Source organism: Argiope bruennichi, chromosome 5 (assembly GCF_947563725.1).
Source record: "Argiope bruennichi chromosome 5, qqArgBrue1.1, whole genome shotgun sequence".
Taxonomy (NCBI): domain Eukaryota; kingdom Metazoa; phylum Arthropoda; class Arachnida; order Araneae; family Araneidae; genus Argiope; species Argiope bruennichi.
Window position 1 is genome coordinate 103,149,490 of NC_079155.1, and position 16,630 is coordinate 103,166,119.

The 16,630-nt window shown below is 33.3% G+C and overlaps 1 protein-coding gene across 1 annotated transcript in view; it reads right to left on the minus strand.

Moving 5' to 3' along the window:
• LOC129968478 (probable chitinase 10) overlaps positions 1 to 16,630 on the minus strand; it is a 115,956-nt gene that overhangs the window by 8,683 nt on the left and 90,643 nt on the right. Inside the window, exons 7-15 of the mRNA XM_056082395.1 lie at positions 15,367 to 15,555; positions 11,579 to 11,704; positions 11,150 to 11,457; positions 8,744 to 8,973; positions 7,697 to 7,891; positions 5,345 to 5,537; positions 3,255 to 3,465; positions 1,642 to 1,834; positions 287 to 463 (exon numbers count right to left, since the gene is read on the minus strand). Coding sequence (XP_055938370.1) covers positions 287 to 463; positions 1,642 to 1,834; positions 3,255 to 3,465; positions 5,345 to 5,537; positions 7,697 to 7,891; positions 8,744 to 8,973; positions 11,150 to 11,457; positions 11,579 to 11,704; positions 15,367 to 15,555 — 1,822 coding nt within the window. The remainder of the gene's footprint in view (positions 1 to 286; positions 464 to 1,641; positions 1,835 to 3,254; positions 3,466 to 5,344; positions 5,538 to 7,696; positions 7,892 to 8,743; positions 8,974 to 11,149; positions 11,458 to 11,578; positions 11,705 to 15,366; positions 15,556 to 16,630) is intronic.

Genomic DNA, 16,630 nt, shown 5'->3' on the forward strand with positions numbered 1-16,630 from the left:
CACACCAGCGAGAGGACTAAAAGACTCCAGAGACGTTTCAGGAGGATTAACACAATTTGTCCTTTAATTTCGAAGATATTCGTTCTCTCACTATAAATACCATATGACGAAAATATATGCCCCATTCTTTCACCATAAGACGAATCTAAACACGGAACATTCCATATTATGAAACCTCCGAGGTGATCCAGAATAGAACGCTCCATCTAGTTTAAGTGGAATTTATACAGCAAGGGATTAACAAAAGGGGATTTATTTTTATTACTATTAAGTGTACATTTATTACCTCTCGTGGCGAGAATTGTGGATCCCGACAGTCGACGTTCATCCCTACTCACTGCTCTGCCGGTGACTTCGTTCGTTGGCTCGTCTGCTGTCGGATGGACATCCGCGTCCGTCGTGCGGTTAATGGGACGCACGCGGACCAACATTCGTCGACGGTTAGTGTCGCCAAAAGTAGCACCTGAAAATTCAAAAACATTCATATATGAAACGAATTCAAATGAAAAAGTTAAGCTTTTAAATCTAAATTTTCAGATAGTTACTTACTCTTTTTAGAAAATGGAAAAATAATTTTTGTTCTTGTTTAATGATTTAATTATTGGAAATGCAATACATTTAACAGAAGCTCTTTAAATTAGAAGTGAATATACATGTCAAAAGCAATTTCTCAAATGAATACCCACATCTACAAAAGATTTTTCATCTTTTTCTAATATATTATTTTTATTTACTTCTTCAAAATAAAATAGTTTCTGAGTAAACCTTTATGTTTCCTCTATGTTGCTTCAAAACGGGGTGTTAATTTAACTGAGCTAGACAGCATGCGCAGTAATGCTTATGATTTGATTATGATGCCATATAAATTGTTTCCATCGTAGAAACTTCTTTGTTTCATATGCTTTAATGCATTATTTTGTAATCAGAACTTAATTTTCAAATTGGTAAAATAGGCAATTACCTGAGGATTCTAATTTTCAAATTGGTAAAAAATAGGCAATTACCTAAGGATTCTAATTTTCAAATTGGTAAAATAGGCAATTACCTAAGGATTCGCGTCTGTAGAAGGCCAGAAACATAGAAATATTGTTTAAACATTTCCATTGGTGCTTGTGCATTTGATCCACAAGAGCTATGTACACCAACATATACAGATTAAAATCTTGTATTATGCTCAGAATTTCTTATACATTCAAATTCGCCTCCAGGTCATTGCACTCCGTTGGACTGATCCATTCTTTAACAACCCGGGCAAATTTTATTAATGAGTATTTAGAATGAGTTAAAGAGATTTGTTATTTTTAAAACCATTCCTTTTGAAATTAATTTTAAATTTTTATATGCGATATATATCTGAAATAAACTCTTTTAAAGATGACTGATGATGAAAGGTTTTGATATTTCAAATTGGTGTAATATTTTTTGCTTAAAAATTATTTCAATAGATATCAAATTAGAATTAATAAAAAATTACCTGGTTTTGAAAGTTTTAAAGAGAAAAAAGCATTATTATACCTTCCACTGATTAAAAGTCCGGGCAGAACTTAATCCGGCACTATTTTTAACTCTTTTTTTTTTGTAAAATATTTAATCTTATTATTATAAATCTTCTATCCTTTCCGTAAGTTTCTGTTATCTCACCTGTATTGGCTGGTGCTGCTCCGTTTTGCACCCGAACCACTCGACCCACCTGCACTCTTATAGGAGTGCGGTAGTTTCCTCTGGGGGTGGGGGTTGTGGTACTAGTGGTTGTCTCTGGTCGCAATGGGACTTCGTAAGACAAAACTTCTGGGGGCACTTTGGCGGCATCTTTGTCATCTTTGAGATAGACAACCTGGAGAAAAGAAGTAATAATTAAACTCATGGAATGAAATTGCTCATAAAATCTTGTATTAGATACTCATTGCTCTAATCTCAAGAGTAAAGTAAATTTTGTACTATATTTTTTTATTGTAAGAAGTACAGGACAAGAAAAATTCGTCTTCAAAGAAAAACAGCCCAACTCCAATGAAAGTCAATGCAAAATTTCTGAAAGGTTTTTCATTTACTGAGCAGTCACGTGTACAACCAGCGGGAATAATCTCTCCAAATAGACGCGCACAGACCTATTTGTAATTCTATAAGACAGTTAGGAAAATTCATTAACTAAAAGCTAAGTTTGACGGCCGTCATCTGACCACAATTTAAAATTACGAGATCTGTCCCTTTGTTTCGGCCCCTTTTTGCTTTCTTTCTTTACTTCTGCTTTTATGGCGCGCTGCGTCTGCTTGTAGGTAAATTGCCTTCCCGAGATGGATATTAAAGAGAATTAAAAATACAAAGTATCTTCACTACTTGTTAAATCTGCTGCATTCTGATTCAACCAAAATAAGATTATATTTTATATATATATTGAAGCTATAAATATATATATATATATGAAAAACGGTCCGCTTCGATAACACTTACTAAAATTAGACTGAGTATTTCTAAGTGATATAAATCAGAGTTTTTAAACCCTTCAACTATTTTGCTTTTTATGTTAACTAATTGGAAGACACTTCTGTTTCGGAAATATGCTGATATTTGGCGTTAATGAGTTATAAATATTTTTTGTTGTGCAAGCGAATGTGATGCGTGAGTAGCTAAGACGTACTCTTGGCCCTAGTTGGCGCTACTAAAATAAGAGACGCTCCCTTGGCTTAAAATCCCTGACTTCGTCAGCGAGCTTGTCCATGGCAAGTGCCATTATAAACAACAACAACAACAAACAAATATTTTTTTGTACTGAATTATAATGTCCATGAATAATTTAATTTTTGCTTATAAGTTTGAGAAGTATTGTTCCATAATGCATGGGCTATTGTTAAAAAGTTAAAATCGTGTTGAAAGTTTGAATTTTCATCCGTCTTAGGGGCCACGGTGGCCTGGTGGTAAGATCTCGGCTTCTGAGCCGTAGTTTCAGGTTCGAGACCTGATTCCACCGAAGAACCGTCGTGTAAGGGGGACTGTTGCACGTTAAATCCGTCATGCCAAACGTCCTCCCGCTGGTGTGGTGTGGCGTGGAGAGGGGGGTGCCGGATCAGGTGTCGTCCTCGTCATCTGACCGCGGTTCAAAATTACGAGGTCCGTCCCAAATATCCTTAGTGTTGCTTTACAACGGGACGTTAATATAACTAAACTAAACATCCATCTTAATATATATTTAACATTAAGGGGCATTTATCCTTTGAACAATAGTAACAAAATGTTTAGAGTATATTTAAGTTACATACTTCTGGTTGAACACTTGCCACTCGTGGAGGAGTGTTGTACTGAAATGGAAAATCATCAATGACGTCATCATCTACTGGTGAGACGACATCTTCCGGCACGCCGACGTCATATGGATCCAGGAACAAGTCCGGTTGGTATTGAGGACGTTTCGGTTGTACGGTGGGTTGTGGTGTTGTGGTAGTTGTGCGCACAAACTCATCTTCAGTAGACCTAATAGGATAAAGAGTAAAATATAAAAAAAATGAAAAAAAAAATTCCTCTCTGCAAGCTGGAAAGAAAAGGTAGATTCCTTTACATCTGAGTTACTATCTGGCAACATAAATTATTGGTGTTAGAAGCAGTCAAGGTTAGGGCTTAAAAATCATTTTTTTACCAAGGAATTTCAGTTATCGAAAAACTTTAAATACAAGGTTGTTCGTCTTATAGAGGCACTAATGTGGCTAATTGGATTTATATTTCTGTCTTCAATGTTAAGAATGTTATAGAGAAATGAAAAATTCGACCACCCACATTTTCCACCTTCTTTGAGCAAGATGGTACCATTTACGAACTCGTTCGAGATCTTTACATTTCTAACGATATATTCCAGGCCAATTAAAATCTAAAAACTTTAAAATTATATAATTTTTTTGGATTTAAGATATTTTCCGAAGTCTTGTTATGAGAACCATTGCAATAGGAAGTCTTTTTATAAGAATCTACTTAAAAATGGTTAATATTAACCCCTTGACTTCTAATAACAAGTCTAATTTATGTATTGGTTTATAGAATTTTCGATATTTAAATCTGTAATGAAAACAATGTAGCAATTTGATAGAGAAAATACTTGAACATTCTTAAACATTTTGGGTTTCATGTACTTTCTTTTATATTCGAAATAATGATAAACATCCCAAATAGTTAAAAAAGTATATATATTTGAATAGAATTACCATGCATTAGTACCATATTTGAATAGAAGATTTAATAATTTCGTAAGTTAAAAGGTTAAGATATTCTCTTTTTATTATATAATAGCGATATTATACCAACACTTAATAGATTTGAAAATCATTACTGAATTTCTAATAGATTTCTGTAGTCATACGTTTGAATATTATTAACAGTAATTCCTTCCTCCGGAACTCTTCAATGGTTATTAATTTCATTTTCGAGATAAAAATGTATAGAATTTATTTGCTAAAAATATTGACCTTGATTCTTTGAAAAATTGTTTCATATATCTGCCTCTACCTTAGAATATTTTATTTGTTTGTAACGCCATTTTCAGTACATAAAAGAACAATCTCTCCTCTTCACTTAAGTATATGCCGAGGGTTTATATTCTGTGATGCTTTATATAAGAAAAAAATTTACTTTAAAAAAAATTAATGTATGATAGAATTGTGTTAAGAATTTGACGAACACTCGTTATAAGTTATCAGTCTTGAAACTGTTCCTGCAAATAATGAATGAGACAAAATAACAATAATTCCTATGGAACCTCTCTTAACCAGCATAATTCATTCCCAAATCTCAATGGTAATGTGAAACACTCCTTCAGGAAAACATTTTTTCCATAGGAATCTATGTGTCATGATTTCGCCAAGATAGCCATAGGCGCCATGATTTCGCCAAGATACTCGCATTATGGTTTTATTTATTGGCAATTTATCGCAAGATAGCCATGGGCGCCATGATTTCGCCAAGATACTCGCATTATGGTTTTATTTATTGGCAATTTATCTATGTGTCAGGATTTCGCCAAGATAGCCATAGGCGCCATGATTTCGCCAAGATACTCGCATTATGGTTTTATTTATTGGCAATTTATCGCGGGCAACTTCAGTTGACGATGTTTTTCAATTATTATTATTGTTATTATTATTTACAATTTATCACGGAAGTCGTAAATATCAAGAAGTACTTTAATTTTTATTTAAAAAAAAATCTTAAAAAGATTAGGAAACCATTTTCGAAGTAAGGCGCCTACTAACCACACGCTGTATCACCATTTTATAGACAGTATCCAGCGAATAAACATCATCTTATTAAAACAATAAAGAGCATAGATTTGTTATTTAGCATATATTGAATAGGATCATCATACCGTTTCGGTGTGACGTATTGTGGCAGAGTTGGTATCGCTGTGTTGTGATTTCTGATACTGGAAGCCTGATCTTGTGCCCCGAGTATGCTCTGGAGACGCTCCACCCCACCGATGGCCTGCAGGAGACGCAGGAGTTCTGCTATGTTTTCGCTGCCATTAGGTGTCGCCTGTGTTGCATCCTCTTCGTCCTCTTCTATAAAAAAAATGATGATAAAAAATTTTTGCATTCAAAGAATCTTAGATATCTTCTATGAAATTCATCTTTCATGCGAATTGTAAATTTTCAGGCAGATGAGTGTAAAATCGATGTGCAGCGATGCCCAATATTACGGATAAAAAATCTAAAAAGAAATCGGCTTACTGCACAAAATAATTCCGATTATTTTTGTTACGAGTTATCAGGATGATAAATAATTGTCCAATATGTCAGTGACTTTTGGGATGTTATAAACTAGCCTGCGATCTTCCAAAACTTTCTCGTATATTCTCTAATAAAGGTGTTATTTCAGAGAACGCCTTGTATGGTACAATACGTTACGAAATATTAACCTTTTTTTGCCAATTTAGCAATTTTAGTAATTTTGTTATGTAATCTTTGACGTGTTTTTTTTTTTTTTTTTTTTTTTTTTTTTTTTGGCAATTAACCCTGGCATGCGGTTAATAGTATCCGAAAATCGAATTTATATTTTAAATGCGTTTTTTACAATTGATAGAAACACAAATTTGACATAAAATTATACTTGTGGTCATAAAATCCCTTACCAAATTTAATATATTTGTGTTTTTGAGATATTGTATTTACATATTTCTGAAAGTATAGATCCATAAACAATCACCCCCTTGTTTGATTTGGCTCAAAATTTGATAGGTCTGTACACTATAGATGTTGAATCTGTGTATCAAATTTTATTTATCTAGGCCTCTACATTTCGTAGTTACTGTGTTGACTCATACTCAAACAACCAGTCAAGTAGATTACTTCTTAAAGGAAGGTGCTCAAAATTTGATTTAAAAAAATCTATAAATTTGGTGTAAAGACGGCAAATCAATATTCATCCGTCTAGCACAAAGCATTTTTTTTAAAATTATTTTTATCGCAAACAGGCATGATGTCGTTGAACAACGTAAAATAAAGTGCATGCACAGTTATATTCAGCATATGATGTTACATGCTTGCACTCTTTTCCGCCTATGCACTTACAAAGCGTTGTTGTAAAGTTTATCAAACAATTTTGCTTACTTGCAAAACGATAACTTTTAGAATTTTCTAACGAAATTACATTTATAATCTGTGACTGGACCGTAACGGCCTGGTCGTAAAAGATCTTGGTTTCCGAACCGGGAGATTTCGATTTCAGTACCCGATTCCACTGAAAAATCGCCGTGAAAATATGTCTGCTGTAGCTAAATCATTAAGGCTAAATATAATCTAGCTGGTGTAGAGCGGAAATATGTAAGAAGGAAGTAACGCAGGGATCGTCTTCATCATCTGATTGCATTTTAAGATCACGAAGTATCACCTCAAAATATCAGTACTTAATAAAATTAAACTAATCTAAACAAAACTGTAATCTCTAACCAAACCTACATTAATTTTAGCATTCCCATATATCTATCTGAAAACCAGTTTTTAAAATATTAATTAATTTGAATTCATGTAAAAAATGATTTTCACCGCGTGAAATTACAAATTTGATAAATGATACAGCAAGCTAGTTTAGAGCGATAGGAGAAACGATTTACCACAAGTCACCAAATGCAAGAAGCATACAGTGGTATCTCAGTCTGATTAAATCTTTCCACTGTTTTAACTTACATGATGAATGTGAACAAACCTCTCTAGATTAAAATATATATATGTAATGATATTTTAAACTCTTAATTTAACCCAAATTAATTTCCAAAATTTTATCTTAATTTAGTCTATCGTAACTTCATTCTAAAATATTCTCTTATTTCGTGATCCAATTCCACTTTCGGTTTAATTAATTCCTCTGTAAAAATAATGCGCCATCAGTACTACGTATCAAGAGAAAGTGATATTTTAAATTGCCCTTGAAAAGGTTTCAAAGATCACCACGTGTATTGAATTGGCGTCTGGCCAGAAATCCTATGTTATATAAGACTAGTGATCCTTTGTTAGTCCCTTTTTTTGCCTTCTGCTTTTGTGCCGCACTGCGCCTTCATGTAAATAATCATGCTTGCCTCCCGAGAGAGAATAAAACGGAATTAAAAATACGACGTCTTGTCTATGTCTTCAACCTGCACTCTGCTTCAACCAAAAATATGTTACATTATATATTTCAAATTCATTATTATACATTAGATAAAAATTGTTAATTCCGTATTCACCTGGCTCTTCAGTTGTTGTTATTGGAGCTTCTGTTGTTGTCGTTGTAGTAGTTGTTGTGGTGGTGGTTGTTACCCTGGGTCGAGCTGTTCTCGGAGTAGGTTTAGGTTTAGCAGGTGATGCACCAATAGATCCTACTGGGCATACAACATTTTCAGGGTAGTCACACGATTCACTTCCAGAATTGAAGTGAAGACCTGAAGAGTGAAAGAAAGGATAATGTAATTAATTCTATTTTTATAAGATATCAACAATTAGTGTGCCTTAGGCATCTTATTACTTATAAAAGTTCCTAAAAGGAATATTTTTTGATATTGTAATTTGTTGCAAGAGGGTATGTTCTCTTATAGAAAGTGAAGTAAAAAGAATAGAAAAAATAATTGCCGCAAATTTCTTTACCATTAAACTACCGTTTAAATTGCACTGTTCCTTAGTTTCTGTTCACAGTTTCTTCTAGTAGTTGTTGGTAGTTCTTCTAGAGTTTTTTCTACAGTTCTGCTTTTTTCAGCTTATCTAAGATTCTAATAAGATCAGTTTATCTAAGATTCTCTTTTTACTAATCTAGATAGAACAGACAATATGATGATAATGACTCTTAAGCCTTCTTCGAAGTATGTTTTATTGTAATGAACATTTTTTCAATCCTGTTAATGATTTATTTTTTATTAATGATATTTTTAATAAAGGATTATTAAATAACTCGTCTTGTCGAGTATTTCACGACAAAGGAACGGATGCTCCAGTGGAGATTGGATTCTGGAGTTCGATATAGCCTAATCCTCCCGTAATATTATACAAAAAATAAATCGTACTGTGCAGTGTGACATAAATAAATCAATATGTGACAGAAGTGAAGAAGAGCAGGCCATTACTTGTTGTTATTGTTTTTAACTCCATTAGTTGTTTACATTATGGTTAATAAATTATAGTTAAAACGGTTTTATATCAAAAGTACATTAAATTTTCCATATAAATATAAAATCGGTGTTTGATCATATGCAATTTAAAGAAACAGAAGAACATTTTTTTCTGGAATAAAATTCTCTTACCTGATGGGCAAGTGAAAGCATGAGCAACTACGCCCAGATTAGCAGGGCCACTGTCAAGACACCAAAAATATTTTCTGCAATCCCGAGGATTGTTGAAAAAACCCTCGTCTTCGCATTCGAAAGCAACACCAGGATCTGGGGTGGGAGGTGGTGCTGGGGTAGTGATGGGAGCAGGAGCAGCAACGTTGTTTTCGTCGCTATCTGTTATTAATCGACGAGATGCTGTTTGCCTGTGTAGGAAATAACGAATTAATCGATGATTGATGATAATGATTTAATCGATGGCTTTATATTAAAATTAATTAAAAATGCATAATTACAACTTAGGACATTTTTCAATTAATTTCTAGTTGCACGTTGATTTTTTTTTCTTGATAAAAATATAAGAAATATTGTAATTAATAATGAGCATGAAAATTCAGGTTCTATAATCAAATAATTTTTTGTGCAGTTACGTTTTCTATGAATGTTGAAAAATCAATTCCATGAAAACAGTTAAAGGAGTAAAATATAGGATCACATTTTTAATGTAATTCGCTACGTATCAACCATGTATGAATGACAGACATTAAAGCATTTTTTTGGTCTGGTAGAGGGAGGGCTCTCACCATTTATATTGTAAGGCTTTTAAAATTTTCATAAAATTATATTATCAAGCTGTTTGGATGAAATTGGGCAAAACTTTTAATTGTACAAACTTCCCCTTTTCCCTCTAATTAAGCATCTTTCCAAACAATACATGCTGGAAATATAGCCTAGATAAACTTAAACTTAGGAACTTAACTGAAACACAACGATATAAACTTTTAATAGCAAGAAAGATTGTTGCACCTTGGACTTAATGTATCTCGGATCATAAACCTTTATCTCAGTAGAGAGAAACAATCATTTTGAAGTAAGCAAGTGAGCTATCTCAAACAAAACTCATTAATTGCTTAGTAGAAATCTGTTTTTGTTTAAAATCCAGTTCTTGTTTTTGAGTATAACTGTGAAATCGTTTTTATATGTAAAAAGAAAAAAAATTGGCCGAATTACATTTCTTAATTTACAAATTTCGAGAATTACTTGAGACGTTCTACTCTATTCTGGTTTGTGTGGTACAATTTGATAAATTAAGCTTACATGTTTTGAATGAATTCGAACATAACCTGTAAAGATTAACGTTACGTGTTAAAACTGCAACTTGTAACATGTGTCACAAAAATATCCTCTACCTATGATTACGTATCTGAGACATATCATGTTAATCTATCAAGTATAACAAAAACCACTGGAGCAGAACAATTTGGATTATTTTTAACAAAGCACGCTGCAAAATTGTCAAATAAAAGACCGCAAAAATACCCGTCAAATTTGTCAAATGCAACTGCTTTCAAACCTACCAATATTGAATAATAAAATTCTTAATATTGTCGAAGAATCACAATTGATATTAAATCCTTTCTCTCCTTATCGCATTTGGAATCAGGACGAAATAGGATTCGCAATTGTACAGAAAGCAATATGATCCCAGGTATAAGGCCGTCTTGTTGTTGTTGTTTTTATGGCACTTGCCACGGACAAGCCCGCTGTTCAAAGACAGCCGATTTAAGCCTAAGGGCGAGCGTCTCTTGTTTTTATCGTAGAGCCTTGGGCCAAGAGTACGACTTCACTACTCACGCATCACTCATTCGCTTGCACAACTCCTTTTACAGGAGGGCACATTCACACATCTCACAGATAGAACAACCATGTCCAAACCGGGACTTGAACCCGGGACGCTCAGATCACGGGGAAGATGCGCTCGCTACCCCTATGTCAGGATGCCAGCTAAGGCCGTCTTATATCATGAGTCACATTGCATGCAATCATAATTTTTTTAATTAATATTTCTTATCTTGAAAACTAAAGTTTAATAAATGTTATATAAAACAAGATACCCATAACCAGAATAGAAGTGCAAATTTTTGGTATTTAGTCTTATATTAGAAAAAGTTATCCTTGGTGCAACAATCTTCCTTAACATCCATTTAGTTTTATTGACATCACAGTTTGAAACTGCAAGATTATGTATATTTTGGTAAACAGCTGTAGTACTAAATAAAAATTTCTTTCGAAAATATTCGACATTCAAAAAGATAAAATACAGTGTTTAAGTTTAAAATTCTGATTGATGGAATCAACAGATTCGAGATTGCGGCAAACGAAGTTCATTTCTAATGTTTTAACATCGAAAAATACTGTGCTGTTTATTGTCATTTACGAGCCGAGCAATCTAGCATAAACCTTTACGCACATCAACCTTCGCAATGTATCAATGTATAATACCGTATAATATTAAATAAATTTATTGGTACTATAAGCCGCAGATAAAAAATAGCATTTTTGATAAAATATCCCTTTTTATCATTCCCTCATAAAACCCACCTGTTTCTTTCAGACTGCCTATTTTGCACCAATCGTCTGAGGGTATTTCTCCTCCTAGGTGCCTCAGTACTCTCCTCACCCACGGCATCGTCATCAAACCTCACTACGGATGATCGTGGTTGGGGTCCAGCGGAACGAGCAATTGATCTTTGACTAGAACTACCCTCGATGAGGTTTGTATTGAGCAGGACATCCCTCAAGGTGTTCACTAGAGGACTTTGGACCCCGGTGCACAATCCTCGGAAGTCATCATTGTCCAGAGTCCATACCATGGCGCCACCAAGACCTTTCTCCATAATAAAACGAGCCTAAAATGTTAATATCAGAAAAAAAAAAATAAGGAATTGTATTAAATAAACATTATTTTATAGCATTTGTTTCTATTTTTAGTGATTATCTTGAGAATGTAAACTTAATATATCTTCATACCTTATTAAAGACCATTTCTTCATCATCAAATCCAACCCACTGGTCATTTTTATAAGCGTATGGTCCGAGCAAATGAGGATTAGGAGCTTCGACTTCCCAGTCGTCCTCTTTCACTTTCTGACAGATCTAAAGAAAAAAAAAGTAACAGAATAAAAATTCAATCCATTAAAAGTATAAATCTAAGATCAATACTAAAATATATTAATTTCTTTTTCAAAAACATATAGGCAAATTCCAACTTTAATCACAAATTGTTAAGTAGTATCTTTATTAGAAAGTAAGCTAGGACATTTGATCCTAAGCTTGGATTAATGCTTCGTTTAAGGTTAATGAATCTTCAAACTAAGCATTCTTCTTCGTTGTTTTTCAGTAATTTTTGTAATGTTTCTTGGCGACAATTTTCTTTTGTAATGTTTCTTGGCGACAATTTTCTTTTGTAATGTTTCTTGGCGCATGTTATCTGAAAAACTATCTTTACTTTCTCGTATCTGCGTAGGATAAAGAAAGTATTGTAATCGTCAAAAATTTCAAACTCGAAATTTTAATGAATCTCTACGGTTTTCAACTCCCTGAGTTCGAAAAATACATTTCTGGAAAATGTCCGTCTGTCTGTCTGAGAAAAATAACTCAAAATAATTTTGAGCTAGACATATGAAATTTGAATACTATCTTTATGCCAAATTTGCAGATTTCTATCAAATTTTGAGCAAAATTCGCTCAGCGGGAGTCTGGCTATTCGAATATAACACGATAATTATAAAAAGAAAAGAGCAAGACAGATAAAATTCGGTACTCAGATTTATAATCTATAATGTAGACAACTAGTAAATTTTGAGTCAAATCCAACTAAGAGTTGACCGTTTATTAGTCTGTACTTTCAGAAACATATGAACGCGGTAACTCAAAAGCGCAGTGACTTAAATATATCACATTTGTATGGGATTTTGTGACTACAACTGTAGTTCCAGACCAAATTTTTGTTTCAATCGATTGGAAAAAACACTTCTAAGACACAAATTTGATTTTCGGATGCTATTAATCGCATGTCAGGGATTAATGTCCAAAATAACTCGTTAAGGATGATACGATAGATTCAGTAAAAATGCTAAATTTGAGACAAAGGTTTATTCCGTAACTATTGTACGCTAGTGTCATTCATGGCTTTCTGTAGGATAATATTGTTACGAATCTGTGATGCGGCTTCCCAGCATAGTTGGTTCCATAGGAGGTCCCGGAGCTTGGAGACAAATTTGGCGACTTTGGCGCCAAAATAGATTATACCCGAAACATCGAGAATTTTCCCGACCCGCCCAGTAGGAACCGAGTTACGCCTCGAACGTTCCTGATTGGTTGAGAGGCTTCTAGTCCCGCCTCCTGACACCTATAAAAGGAAGCAGCCGCAGCTACCGGGCAGTCTTGAAGCGAAAGAGTAGTCGTCGTCGTGAATTGAGATTAGTCGGGATCGACAGAGAAGAGTAGTCGGAATCGACGGTGAAGAACTGGCGTTCCAGAGATAAGCGGAGCAGCGACGGAGTGAAACTAGTGCTGAACTAAGCTGTGCGCTACTGTCTGCAGTAGAGTCTTGTTATATGCTGCTATGTATGCTATTGTATGCTGCTGTTGTTGCTGCACGTCTCGGCTGAAAATAATCGTCTTCTGTGCTGTATATAGTTGCCTTTGTGTAAATAAACGTCGTTGTTTTATTTTCTACTGCCGCCTGGTGATTGAGCGTTCTTCACACCATATAACTTCCACTATCCAAACGAACCCCGGAAATTTCGTAACAATATCATTCTTAGAGAAAATGCGAGAATATTTTGGGGAGACCTAATTTCATCATCCAAGATTTATCGCTAATTTAACGATACTAGTCTGAGTGTTACTATATTTTTTCCTCTGATTTTCATAACCCAAACTTATTTTTAATTCTACCTCTGCAACTTGCGTATAAATAACTGAATTATTTCCTTTAGACGAAATTACAATGTGTATGAATATTTCTTTCTTCTTGATTGGCAACACGCATGTAAATGCTATAAATAGAAAGGCTATAAAAAATATAAATGCTATAAATAGAAAATAATATAACGTATTTTCGTTCGACATGAGTGGCAAAACATATAATAAAAATTCTTTGCAAATATGGCATTTTTCATCATTTTCCAGCTCTACTAAATACATTAGGGTTTCATAACAACCTTGAACCGTCTGCCATGTGACCAAGAAAATGTCATTGAAATATTCTCCGGCACTCTATTATGTATTCAACTCATAGAACAAACCTTTGGAGCAAGCTTGTTTTCAAGCATCAAAAAATTTCTTCCCTTAAAGTTTTGATTCAAAAAAGCTATTTTTCATAAGCTCTATTTATAAATTTTTCTTCTTTCACTGAAGATTCTGACATCTATTATTGATTGTTACTCTTTAACATAAGTGGATGGCAGCTTTTTTCACTAAAAATTCCAATTTATCTGTTTCAATAATAATAATAATAATACAGCTTTAAAATGTAGTGTCAAAGTAAAATGACGAAATTTTAATTAAAAAAACATTTACCTGTTGCCGGATGGTGTGATGCATACACAAACATATTTTCGAAGTTTTTGGAACCATTCAAAAATATTTTTAGTTATTAACGTTCTTTTCAAAAGTTAACGTTGTTTCTTAACTGTTAGTTCTTTATTTGTTTTAAATCTGATATTTTATTTTTGCGAAATAAAGCCAGTAGTTAATAATCCTAAAAGAAATTAATAAATTAAATTTATAAAACCTCTTCAAATATCTTTCTTTATGATAGACCTGGAAACTTTTATTTGATAAAATATCAAATTTTCAAATTATGCTGTTGGCGCTACACAAAGATGTGGCGAGTTCCTTTAAAACTAGAATACAGTATTCTCAGTCATAAAAAAAGGATTATTTTAATTGAGCATTCGGTACTTATTAATTAACGGTGAAGGTTTGGCGATTCGTTGGCGAAAACAAACAACGATAATCGAATGAAGTTTCCTTAAAAAATGCGATTTTCTTTCTGCAAACTTTGTGTAAACAGCGTAAAAATATGTTTGATTTCTTCTCGTAAGTTAGAAGCGTCCTCATAGGGTTGCAATGCCAATTTGCTTTTGGTACTACATTTGGCGAGTTTTGGCTCCTTCACCATTAATTAATAAATACCGAACATTCCTTGTGATTTTAGTTTAGTTTAATTATATTTTCGGAAAAAGGGTGCAAGTTCATTTTACAGAAACAGACATGCGCAGACATTTTGCCTGGATAGCTTTCATGAAAAATACGCGTGTTTTAATTTACAGCCGATGTTGTGAGTAGATTTTATTATTTTCTGGCTGTTAAATTTACTTTTTGGTGATTCATGAATATATTGTCCGATTTGGAAGATGTTCAGGAGATACAATAATACTGAATATTAAATCTAGAATTTTACAAGAACTACTGGTCTACCTTGAAAAATTAAACTGTTTAGTAAAAGAATAAATTAATGAAATCAAAAAAGAGGTAGGTGAAACTGAGAAACAGTTTCCTAAAAAAGAATAAATTAGAATACAGGAAAGAAAGGGTGGAATTGTATCCTAAATAATAGTAAATTAGTGAATGCATCAAAGAAATAGGTGGGTTTTGCATCTTAAAAAATAGGCTATTGAATACAGAAATAAAATGAATAGAAAGTTAGGTAGAACAGTTTCCTAAATACGAAGTAATTAATGATTACAGGAAAAAAGTGGATAGAACGAAGAACAGTATCTTAAATAAATTATTCCTTATTAACTTACTTCATAAAATGCGAGGTATCCTTTTTCTCTGGTAGCAGTCCCTTCTTCTCCGGGAGATTTTGCAGGGGCCTCGTATCCAGTGGCCAGTTGTGGGCTGGACAGGGTGTACGAGCGTCCGTACATGGGGATTCCAACCACCAGCTTATGCCTTGGAGCACCCAATGATAGATAGTATTCTACAGTCCAGGCCTAAGAACAAAATGAAAGAAAATTCTATTTTGATATATACATTCAATGGTACTAAAAAGCACAGAAGGTGAAAGTCAATAACTTGTTTTAAAATATTTTGGTGTTATATAACTATATTTAAGATCAATTGGAGAAATAAAATAACAGCAAGAATTGTGCTATTTTGCTTGAAAAAGTTAAAATGGGAAATATTTCATCGAACATAATTGATTCGGTAAATACATCGGTTACTGAACTCCAAAAATATGCAAAATGAATAAACGATAATATTAAATTGTCAATAAACACAAATAAATCAAAATGAAAATATTTTATTTCTGAAAAAAATGCAATTAAAATAGTTCCTTGAAATAAAATTACATAGAGTGACGACAAAATTATATTTAGTAGCTGAATCACTCCACAAAAGATTGCGGGTTCAATAAATTTTATTGGCATCACCGGTTAATAAACTGAGCTGATCTGTCTTGCAGATACAATTTGAAATCATAACCAAATTGAAATATAATGAAGCCTTTACCTAGATGATAAATTTAAATATTGAAGGGGCATCATGTCCCAGTATCCATCAAAGATTCCTCGTACATTAATGTGGATTAATTTTGATGTAATGCATCGAACAATCACCCGTGAAGATAGTGCGGATGATTGAAGAAGAGAAAACCAACTCACAGAAAACACGAAATTAGTTCCAAAAAACAACCCTGGTGCCATCTCAAAACCGAATGTCAACATGTCATTCGTTTTTTGTTTTTTTAACTACATTAAATCACTTCATTTTTACTAAACTATATCTTTTAACTACGCTAAATCAAGCCCTGCAGCTCTGAAAGTTGCTCTTTTATGACATTTCCTTTTTGCAAGAATGCATTGGCAATGTTCTGTAATAAACTAAGGAAGAAATATATTATCATTCAGTGTGCATTTTACTGCACACTGAATGATAATGACTGAAGTTGATATGATATAATAAGTTGATATGAATGATAATGACTGACTGAAGTTGTATTGATATTAAGTATGGATTTTCCAGTGGATATCTTTGTTAATTCTTTTTATGATCCAGCTGATATAT